We start from the raw sequence: 11,887 nt of genomic DNA, 5'->3' as shown, positions 1-11,887 counted from the left end.
GATCACCATACAAGGCAGAAATATTTATAAGCGATGCAAAAGACTATGCACATTATCCATTAACGTTACCATAGTAAAAATGGTAAATAAGTTATAAGTTCAGCTTCTCATTCTCTATCACAATCGTGTAACGTTAATGTTATTTATTTAGTAACATATTTTATCGGTCATTAGTCTCATCTTGTCTACACTCTGCGTATGTCATAAAAATATAATAATGGTTTTTGTTCGGGAGCTCCCCCTGCTGGCCTACTCAGGTCACATTTTTGATGGGAAAAAATATAGAAATGATCATTCTTTTTAAATGTGATATATACTGTGACTACAAATAAACAGAAACAGACTCGACTGAATAAGTATGGTTGGCTGTGTCCTCTTTCTTTTGTGAAATAACGCTTCATATCGCTTTAATTCTGTGTGACTAAATTTTAGCTTGAATAGGAATCAATCTATATAGTGTTTTATTTTTATAATTGTTCATTCAATTTCTTGAATGCTCCGGCTAAATACACCTATTGTATCTGAAAATTAAACACTGTTTTATTTGTATATTATTTGTATTTGTAATATGTATTTTTGTTTTAAATATCTGCAATTCTTGTTTATATTTTGTTACCTTGAAAGTCTTTGTCTTTATAATAGGGAAATTAGTTTGGCTGTAATTTTCAGACAACTTGTAAAATAGTAAAACCAACATGACAAAGAATCGTGATATACATTTTTTTTTTTTTTTTATCTATTTTGGCCATATTGCCCACCCCTAATTGTAATGTTTAATTATTTATGTAAATACTTTTTTGCATTAAAACGTATATATTTTTGTTTGTTTTGCTGTCAATTATAATTTTTAGAAAGAAAATCGGAATCAGCAGGTCACACTTGAAAAATATCGGAAACCGGAATCGGCCAAGAAAATTGCAATCAGTGCATCTGTAGAGGAAACGGTGTACCTGATAGGATACAAGATAACAGAGAGCGGCCAGATCCAGCACGGCCCTCCACTGCTGCGCCCCGTCCTGCGCTCTCTTCAGCAGCAGCGTCCCGGCGTACAGGTACAGGTGCGCCCTCATCTCTGTGAACACCTCCGCCAGCTCGTCCGCAGCGTTTGTGGCCGTGTTCTTCAAATCCTGCATCGCACAGTCAAAACTGCACCGCAACAAAAACAACGACGACCGTGAGCGACGCCAACATTAACATGACATCCAATCAAACAAATTAATACATTTCAACATGAAAATGATTGCAGTGTGTAATATTCATATTAATATCAGTGTTTCAGTCAATGACTTGAGTCCTCCCGAACTTCTTTGACCGAAACACATTCAGTAGCTGAAGGTTCAGCATGTGATTCAGGTCCATGTAGAGTGACTGTAATTGTGGCGTGCTAACGGTCAGTGATGTGTGTGTGTGTGTGTTATGTGGCGTACCTCCAGAGCGCAGCGGTGCTCTCCTCACAGCCCTTCAGCCCCAGCGTCAGTCTCACGCAGCTGCAGTGTGCCAGCAGAAGCTCTTTGTGAAACTTGCGTGACGCCTGATCGTTCGACGACACGCTCGGCTGGCAGAGGTACTTCTGAAATACAGCAGAGTCAGATTATCAGGAGCATTACTTCCCATGAGCCACTGAACCCTTTCATGATAAACATGCATGGAAACATACAGAACGCAAAACAACCTTCTCACTCCAAGAGAATTTACTGAAAAACAAGTCATGATGACAGAAATCCAAAAAACAATGTTCAAATTTACATTACATGTGTCAAGGAAAGAGGTCCATTCATTCATTCACAGTGAGGAACTCTCAATGACATTCGCTCTTCTATGTCTGAGCTTTACCATATTAGATGAGCTCTACATGTGCATGCTGATCAACGTTTATATGTGAATTTAATCTGTTCACTGCAAAAAATTCTTTAGTATTATTGTCTTGTTTCTAGTCAAAAAATATATATATATAAAAAAAATCAAAATCTAAATACTTTTACTAGATAAGCAAAATGACTTGGAAAAGCAAAAGCAAAATGATTTTTGCAGTGCTGATCACATCACATGATCAGATTAAACCACATGGATTACTGTTATGATGTCTTTAAAAACTTTTTGAAGCATCAAAGTTGTGCTTAAGTGGACCTGAGAGATCTCTGTCCCTCCATCATTTAAATACCATCATACGTTTTGAAGACAAACAGAAGTCTTGAGCTGCCAGTTTTGGGTGAACTATTCCTTTAAAGATGAACGAGCTAAAAACAACCCCTGTAAGAAACCGTGAGACAGTGGCGTGAGGACGGGCGATGCTGTACCTGCAGGGTGCTGACCAGCAGCTGGTACCACTCCAGACAGTGTCTCAGGACGCCGGCCTTCTCCACGGCGAGGCAGTGTTTGATGGCCTCCTCGTGCCGGCCGTCGGCGCTGTAGAGCTGCACCAGCTTGTGGTTGATGTAGGTGTCTGCGGGCCGCAGCTTGAGCGCCGACTGCAGCAGCTCGTACAGCTGGTTAGAGCCGCTCTGAGCGCTCAGAAGCTTCTCCTGCGGCAGAGAGGACTCGTGAGACACAGAAGCACAGCGCAGCGGACGTCTGCAGCTCTTTAGCTCACACTCACCCTCAGATTGAAGACGGCCGGGTGTCCCGGCAGAAGCCTGGCCGCTTTCTCCACCCAGAACTCGGCTCGGCTGTCGTGCTCAGGTTTACTGCACAGCAGCTCGGCCACCTTCAGGACCAGATCGTGCTGAGCCGGATTCAGATCCACCGAGCGCTAAGAGTCAAACAAACAAAAATCATCTGCAATAATGAGCGCGACATTGCCAAGCTTGTCAGTGAACTATGGCTCTGTGTAGCAAATGCTGCTCCATCTGAAAGCAGGTGATTTACTACTGATTACAGAACCGGATTTACTGACAAGATGCACATGACAATTGCATTCGATTAATCATCAGACTGTCTGCAAACCCTTTATAAAGTCATTCATAACAGATCCACGGTCTCTGCAGGATTTTTAAGCTCAAATTTAAGACTTTTTAAGACCGGCACAAATAAAATTAATACCATATGAGCGGGCAGGGCAATGTCTATAATACCATATTAAACTGTAAAATGACTGTCAAAAGCATAATTTACAATTCAGATACAAGTTTTCACAAAAACTAAAAGTTTTATAAAATGACAAACTTTTATCATTTCAGCGTTTAAACCATTTTTAAGAAAATAGAAATGGAAAATGGAAGTCAAAAGTATTAATTATATTGATTTTAGCAATTAATATCAATAAATTATTATATAAATTAAATAAGAATTAGGGGTGTGCGAAATTGACAAAAAATGATATCTTGATATTTTCTGGGATTTTATCGATAAAGATAATTAGACGATATTTTGCTGAGTGTGTTATTGTGCTGGTATCGTAAAGATTACCGTGGACAGCTGACTCATGAATGTTTTGATATTCTTCATATTCTGTGTGGTCAGTTCACAGCAGTGATAGAAATTCATCTTTTCCAACAAGTTTTATGGCATTGTAATTCTTGCCTTTGGGCTATTAGCAAGCAAATTAAATCAGTATCAACAAAAGGTATCTTTGCAGTGCATCTGAAGTGGCATTTAGATGCGTTTACACACTGTTTAAAGCAGCTCAGAGGGACACAGAATGCTAACCTGCAGTTAAATGCATAAATAACGTTTTGATATTTGAAACATAAAACGTTGAAAACTGATGTTTGAAATTATTTTTAAAAGATACAAGATACTCTAAATGTGAAATTAAAGCCGCCCGTATGTGGCAGTAAGTCAGTGTTAATAAGGGAGTCATTGAATCGTTTAAAAGGTTAATTAATTCAGGAATGAATCACCGTCATGTTGCTCAGAGACACAAAAACAGTGCTGTGGCTGTGTTTGGAATCATTTCTGTTGGAGAAATAGAGCAAAAGCAGGAAATATGTGTCTAAAACGTAAGTCTCTTAATATTAACTTCGTTTATTGAGCTGTTGCATAAAATCTAAATCATATTTGTAATCATGCTGACTTCTGGAGAAAAGATGGCACTCTGCGTTATTATTAACTACATATGTAATGATATACCGTAAATATAGGCTATACATTTTCTGCCCCCATATCTTAAATTATGTGATCAGAACAGATATTTGACAACACTATTATATGGATATTTATTTCCAGCCCTATGATTTATGCACGATCACATTAAACTCAAAAGCTGGTGTTTAAGACCACGCTATAGGAGAACATGTGAGAGCAAACGAGGAGAGGCCAAACCTTGTAACATCCCACAGCTTTGTCCGTTTCGCCGTCTCGCTCAAACAGCTGCCCGAGGAACTTGTGCGCTTTAGGATCCTTCGGCTGGACGGTCAGATACTCTGAAACATGTCTGCCATTGAAGAGAGAGAAACATCAGCTCGTCTGAGAGGAACCAGACATCAGACAAAGCAGAAAGAGCACAGAAACCAGCCTACCTTTTAGCCAGGTCATACTCCTTAGCCTCAAAGTATAGCTTAGCAAACAGAAATCCTTTGACTGGCCTCTGCAGAAACAGATCACAGAATCACAATGGGTTTTTTGCCAAGGTTTTTTACTCATGTGAAAAAGGGTTGATGCGAATAATGGGACATGGGTCTATAAATGTGTTTTATAGACTGATACAGTTACAGTTAGGGACACTTGATTTCTAGCGATTATCATCAATCTGATTTCACAGATACTATTTAAACTAAACTGAGCTAGACAATGACATCTCTGAATTCAATAATGAAATGCCTTTAACTGAAAATTGAGTGTTTAATCTTATTATTATACATTACTGACACTCTATTCTCCAATTCCAACGAATTCCAACCAATTGCCACTCCAATTCGTTGATCATTAGTTGTTGTCATGAGTGTCGTTAGGCCAATTTTAGGATGCTATAGCCCCCCTAAAAGTTTTATCTGCATCTGTGCAGTTCTTTGTCATAAATCCAGTTTACAAAATATCATGGAGGAGCAATCAAGTTTTCCCTGCGTTCACCCCTCATCACACCACAGCTGATTCCTCCAGCAAAAATGAAGCCCTTAAAGCCTTAAACACACTGCATGATTTGCGGCTGTCCCAGATGCAAGGTTGGCATCGTGAAACGATCGTGGTGATTTCTGTGATCATGGCTCCTAATCGGTGGTCCTGTGTCATACAGTGAGAGAGGTTGTCACGATCTTGCGACTAAAGATAGCCTACGATACAGCGTGATCATCACACAGTGTGTTTGCTGCTACGATCCACGTTTACTGACCAACCAATAAAAATGCTACATGAAATCAACGCAATATGGCGCTAAAACATAAAACTGCTTACCTCAAGCTCTTATGCCTTCCTCTTGCGCCGCTTCCACTTTTTTCAGCACTTCTACAACTGCTAAAGTAGGATTCATCATGCTCTTTATTTACAACTAGCGCAAGCTGATGATGTTTTATTCTTCTATACGAGTCAACAGGTGTCATCATCGTACAGTCTACACACGTCGTAGCCAAGTTTATTACATCCATGTGGCACAGTGTGACATGCAGTGATCTTATAGGACTGCTAAGATTGTGCAGTGTGTTTTGAGCTTAACACAGGGATGCCCAACCCTGTTCCTGGAGATGTACCTTCCTGCAGAGTTCAGCTCCAACCCTGATCAAACACACCTTTCTGTAATCATCATGCGCTCCTCCAGATCAGTTTGATCAGGGTTGGAGCTGAACTCTGCAGGAAGGTACATCTCCAGGGTTGGGCACCCCTGCCTGAACACATGATTGCGTACTTTATAAAATGATCATGTTGCCATGTTCATTTGAAAATTTAACTTTCAATATAAAACATATTACAGTGCATGTAGCAAAGCATACTTGAGCTAAGGAAAGAGGGTTGTACTAGAAGTGCAAATAGTAAAATGTTGTGTTTGTACAGCAAACAGGTGTGTGTGTGTGTGTGTGTGTGTGTGTGAGCCCCCCTAAAATGAAAATCCTAGAATCGCCCCTGGTTGTTGTTGATCAAGATTAAATGGATTTCACTGTCATAAAAACTAGTTTTAATAACTCATTTATGCATTAATTATAATGGAATATGTCCCAAAACACACTAAAAACATTTATATATATATATATATATATATATAAAAATAAATATATTACCATTTTTTTACCTATTTAAGCTGTGAATTTAGGTTTGTACTTTACTGCATTAATGTGCTTTAATAGAAAAGAAAATGTCTATTTTTATCCAAAAAATATGAGGTTTGAACCTAGAGTAAAATTTTCATCCAACTATATTTCATGTTGTCAAATGAGAGATCAAAGGCTGCCAAGTTTTTTTTAATTTATGTCAACAGTAAGCATTTTGTAAAAAGATGGAGACCTGTCTGAAAAATAAACTGACTTTGTATGATAGTTGGATTCATAAGGGTTAGATTTATGAGGTCAGGGAACTTCAATGCTGTATCACGTCTGTTACATTTTAAATGGATTTAACAAACCACCAGTACAAACCCACAGGGTCCATTAGTGTTTCATTAAAACCAGTACAAGTCCCATTATATCCAGTAAAACCATTACAAATTGTGTGATGGTGTCTGTTGTTTTCTCAGTGGGCAAGGCTGAGATTTGCATGGGATTTTCCTGTGACTCTGTGAGATGGGACGGCATAACCTGACTAACCACAGGACTGATCTCGTCGCACAGCAGCTGAAACTGGTTGGATGGAAACAGTGCTTATTCACAAATGTATTATGTAATGTTTCAATTTTGCACACAAGTTAAATTTGCACCATTCAATGGAAACCCAGCTACTGTTTGACTGCGTTTAACACAGTCTTGTGGAGCTGAGCTCATTTCCCATCATGCACAACAGCTCAAACACATGAGCATGACAATAACATGAATGGTACACTCTAAAAATATGGTTCTTTAAAGGTTCTTCTTTATGTATAAACATACAAAAAATATTAAAACTATCCCATGACTTTTTACTTTTAAGGTTGTGAAGGGCTCACATACTGTCCATTTTTGCGTTTGGCCTTCATAAACAATTGTTTTTACATAAACACATGGACACACTGTAACTCTAAACTCAATTGTGTGTTTCAGATGCATCTCATTGTACAACCTCATCATCTGAAGAGAAAAATCACCACTTAATCACACCAAAATAATGGACTTAAAGGCATCATCCTGAAGTTCGCAGACGACACCACACTGATCGGCCTCATCCAGGACGGAGACGAGTCTGCTTACAGACAGGAGGTTAAGGAGCTGGCTGCTGGTGCAGTCTTAACAACCTGGAGCTTAACACGCTCAAAACGGTGGAGATGATCGTGGACTTCAGGAGAAACCCCCCTGCACTCCCCCCACTCACCATCATGAACAGCACTGTGACTGCAGTGGAGTCATTCAGATTCCTGGGCACCACCATCTCTCAGGACCTGAAGTGGGATATTCACATAGACTCCATTGTCAGGAAGGCCCAGCAGAGGTTGTACTTTCTTCACCAGCTGAGGAAGTTCAACCTGCCACAGGACTTACTGAAACAGTTCTACTCTGCCATCATTGAATCCATCCTCTGCACCTCAATAACTGTCTGGTTCAGCTCAGCTACCAAATCTGACCTCAGAAGACTACGGAGGGTAGTCCGGACTGCTGAGCGAATCATTGGTACAACCCTCCCCACTCTACAAGAACTGTACTCATCCAGAGTACAGTAAATTATAACTTTCAAATGCTAATTGGTTTTTCTCTGTATTTTCTCTTTTTAGTTTAAGAGAACACGTACATGTGACCAGCTCTATTCATTTAAGGAAATTCTCCTCTTCTTCACTAATTAAGTAACAAAGATATTGATTTTATTATTTATTTTGGTTTATGCATAAACATACCCAGCTATCCCATGACTTTATATTACTTTTTCCTTTTAAGATTGTGAAGCGCTCACATACTACTTTTGAACTTCATAATTGCTCTCACAAAGAAATGAAAGGAGACAGATTGTATATCTAAACTCAACTGTGCTACAGCCTGATCATCTGCAGAGAGAAACTGCCATTCAATCACACCACATTACAGATAACGATTAACTTAAACGCATCATAGAGGATTGTGAAGATATTTCACTGGAGCTTGGTCTTCAATGCACTAGTTTATGTTCTATTTTGTTTTACTTTAAGCATTTATTTATGTTCAATGTCCATTGTCATTAATGTATTCTACTAATAACTGTTGTTAGAACACTGTCATTTTTGCTACAATTTCACATCATTAAAAAAATAATAAAATTGACACGTTGTTGTCGTTGATTTTATGTAAAACCCTAATAGACACTTATATTATAAGATATTGCAAGTATATTATGAGATAGGTAAGATAGATTATAAGACCAGGCAGATAGAGGGGTAAAAAAACAATATTAATAAATAATATATACAAATAATACTAATATTAATGAGAAACTATCATTAAAAAGGTTATTTATAACACTGTTAAGGTCCTATATAGCATTTATATAGCATGGTTCTATATGGAACCTTATAAAACATGTTCTATGTAGCACTAAAAAGATTTCTGCTATTGTTACAAGCTGAAGAACCCTTTTCTGGTACTATTTAGAACCACTTTTCTGGTACTATTCAGAACCCTTTTCTGGTACTATTTAGAACCACTTTTCTTAAGAGTGTATATCAATCATATTCAGATGTCTGTCTGGTTTAGGTGTGTCAGAACATGCCAGAGAGACTCAAACAACTGCATTACTGTCATTGTGTGCAGCATTCACATATAACACACACACACACACACACACACACACTGTAAATCAAAAACTGTCTTTGTCCATTTATCTGAGCAGCAGTGCATGATGGGAACTGAACCTCACCCACAAAACAATGTTCAGGGCTGCGTTTCCCAACATAAACTTAAGTAGCCTACATTGTAGACCCATTGAAAGGAACTACGATCAAGGCTTACAATGCTTTTGGGAAACACAGCCCAGGGGACTGTAAACCAGGCTCATTTCAGTTATTCTGCCTTATTTTGAATCAAATCAACTGACAATAATTCAGACTAACTCAAATAAACCTGTCTTATTTGGTAAACTTGTTTTATGAAACAGGCCCCAGGGCAATCAAACTGAGTCATTGAGTTGTGCAATTAACATACTTCTGTAGAACAGAAACTGAATCTGAAGCCTTCTGCACTTGAGCTCAGATGCTGAGATGAAGGTAACAAGATCAAGATCAGGTGAAACTCTCTGAAAGAGTCCTAAGCAGACTTCATATTACTGATATAGACAGAAATAATAACGTTCAGTAATAACTACACTCACACAGATCTGTACATCAGTCTCAAGATTGCTTCCAGAGGGAGCTGAAATTACAGACGGTGTGAGTTTGTGTTTCTCAGAAATAATTCCGCAAACTCTCGGCAATATTTAACTCGATTCATGTCGATGCGAGACAGTCATAAAGTAACTGCGGCGAGCTTCAGAAGCAGGTGTCGCGTCTGGAAACCTGTTCAAACTCTTCTTACCTCTTCCTGCGAGGCACAGGTGCTCTGAACTCTAGAGATATAGCGCTCCACATCTGCTTTAGTCCGCCTCATGGCTGCTGTGACAAACTCTTCGTCTTTGTTTCAGAAGATGCAGATTTCAGAAGTTCACCGAAGGCTATATCACTCTCTGTTCATCGAGCTCGAGAGCGAGCGAGCAGAAGTGGGCGTTTCTGACCGTGTGGGTGTGGTCAAGATCTTACCTGGCCCCACCCATAAACAAGCACAAAATCTGAATACAATAAAATGGCATTATTTAGCATACAAAAATAATCTGGTATGGAAGGCTCAACGCAACAGAACCATATGCTCAGACGAAACATACCAAGAAACATAAACATAAAATTACAAAATAATATAAAAATATATAATTACAAGTCACATACAAACAAATTAAACCGTTTTAATGCCTTTTTATTTTACTAAGGGCTTCTAAGAAGTGTTTTAGATCATTTCTAAATACAATAAACAGAGGAGATTTAAAACATCTACCATTATGTATAAAGTTTTTAGCTAATAATATAATATTATCAAACCGAACAATTTACAAATCTAAAAACCAAAGAAAGAAAACATATTTGACAATACACAGTGTTGGGCAAGTTACTTCCCAGATGTAATACTATATATATTTATTACTGTCTTTTGAAAGTAATTAGTTACTTAATATATTAAATAGTATGTCTTACACTGCTTTTGAGTTACTGTCAGTTTCAAGCACAAAACACATTTATTCAGAAATAAAAGCAGTAAATAAAGCGTTATAAGTTATAAGTTATAGGCCCTAATGTACAAATAATAAACACAATAACTAGCCTCCTCCCTGCAAAACAAATCCTTTCAATTTAACAGGATTCAGATCAGAACAAGAAAAATATAAGTTTCTAAACAAGTCAAAACGCACTGATTTCTGAGAATATTCTGAATGATAAACTATTTATTATATTGATATTAACTATTTATTATATAAACCAGGCTCAAATTATACTTAACCTGCTCTCCACCAAAAAGTACAAAATAATTAAATAATAATAATAATAAAATAATAAATCATCCTCTTCACGTGAGCAAATATGTGCTTGGGCCGAGTATTAAATTAATCAGTGCATATGTTTGACTGTATTTTATTCTGATAATGAACAGACTGCAGCGTTTGGATAGAGCATGTGTCCAAGACGTAAATTATGAAAGTGCGTATCAATAGGTTTCCTAAGTTTCTGTTTCTATTCGGCGCTTTATTTCCGCAGAAATGGACTTTGGCGTGCATTTGACACGTGATTAGAGGTGATTTGACACGTGATTAGAGGTGATTTGACACGTGATTAGAGGTGATTTGACACGTGATTAGAGGTGATTTTTTTTTTTTTTTTTTTTTTTTTTTTTTACAAATAACATTCACAGGGGATACAGTCAAAGCACAATCAGAATACAAGATAAACTATAACTAAAATAAAAAATTATACATAAAATTATACATAAAAACTTCAAGAAATACTCAGGAGGTAATCCTTACAGCAAAGTAATTATTTTTTCCATCAATACAGTTGTTTTAACAGCTTTCTTGTTAAGTGATGAGCAGAGGGATTCATAAAATAATTTCAAATCAATACAAAAAAATCCTAAAATTCGGCATACAATCAGTAACTTTAGATTTATGAAGATGGAACAGGCCACATAGAGTTAAGAATTTTACCATATCATCCAGCTCCTTTGATCCTGATTCCCACATCAAAAACAGTACATTACTTATTTCAAAATTAAAAAGTTTATTGTAAGCTGAAAAAACAAGCCAAGATATTTCTTTCCATAAATCCTGTGCATAATCGCATTCAAAAATAAATGTGATATTGTTCCCAAATTAGAATTACAGAATGTGCATTGTCAAGAGATATCCAACTTAAATTATGAAAGTAGAGAATTACAGGGATAGTACATATGAAGCATTTTATAGTGAAGTTCTTTTATCTTGTTAGGTAACAGAAACTTGCTAATACCAGCCCAAATTTGAATAGTAGAAAGAAAAGGGTAATTTAGTTTCCACTTATAAAATGCTTTAGGATTAGAACTAAATTTCTTAACAAGTGTTTTTCTAATCCAGAAATTGTTAATATTACAAAGCTCCAGACCTCCAATCAATTTTCTTGGGATTTCACATTTTAAAGAATAGTAACCATTTGTCCTAACCAAATGTACCAATTTGGGTGAAATGGAATTAATTACCCATTCAAACACTCTAGGTGAGATTTCCAACTCAAAGAGTTCTGAAAATTCTGAATAAGAATAGAAGTTACCATCCTTTTTTAACAAATCTAAAACAAAAATAACCCCTTTGTCAAACCAGT

The 11,887-nt window shown here is 37.2% G+C and overlaps 1 protein-coding gene across 1 annotated transcript in view; it reads right to left on the bottom strand.

Moving 5' to 3' along the window:
• LOC306876166 (E3 SUMO-protein ligase RanBP2-like) overlaps nucleotides 1-9,599 on the bottom strand; it is a gene marked incomplete at its 5' end in the record, with an annotated part of 41,950 nt that extends 32,351 nt beyond the window's left edge. Inside the window, 7 exons of the mRNA XM_079427147.1 lie at nucleotides 951-1,146; nucleotides 1,428-1,570; nucleotides 2,298-2,522; nucleotides 2,597-2,749; nucleotides 4,261-4,372; nucleotides 4,458-4,525; nucleotides 9,528-9,599. Coding sequence (XP_079283273.1) covers nucleotides 951-1,146; nucleotides 1,428-1,570; nucleotides 2,298-2,522; nucleotides 2,597-2,749; nucleotides 4,261-4,372; nucleotides 4,458-4,525; nucleotides 9,528-9,599 — 969 coding nt within the window. The remainder of the gene's footprint in view (nucleotides 1-950; nucleotides 1,147-1,427; nucleotides 1,571-2,297; nucleotides 2,523-2,596; nucleotides 2,750-4,260; nucleotides 4,373-4,457; nucleotides 4,526-9,527) is intronic.
• Between the last annotated feature and the right edge of the window lie 2,288 nt (nucleotides 9,600-11,887).

Source organism: Barbus barbus, assembly GCF_936440315.1.
Source record: "Barbus barbus genome assembly, chromosome: 10".
Classification (NCBI taxonomy): Eukaryota; Metazoa; Chordata; class Actinopteri; order Cypriniformes; family Cyprinidae; genus Barbus; species Barbus barbus.
The sequence above is the reverse complement of the archived record's forward strand: the minus strand, read 5'-3'. Positions and strand labels throughout refer to the sequence as shown.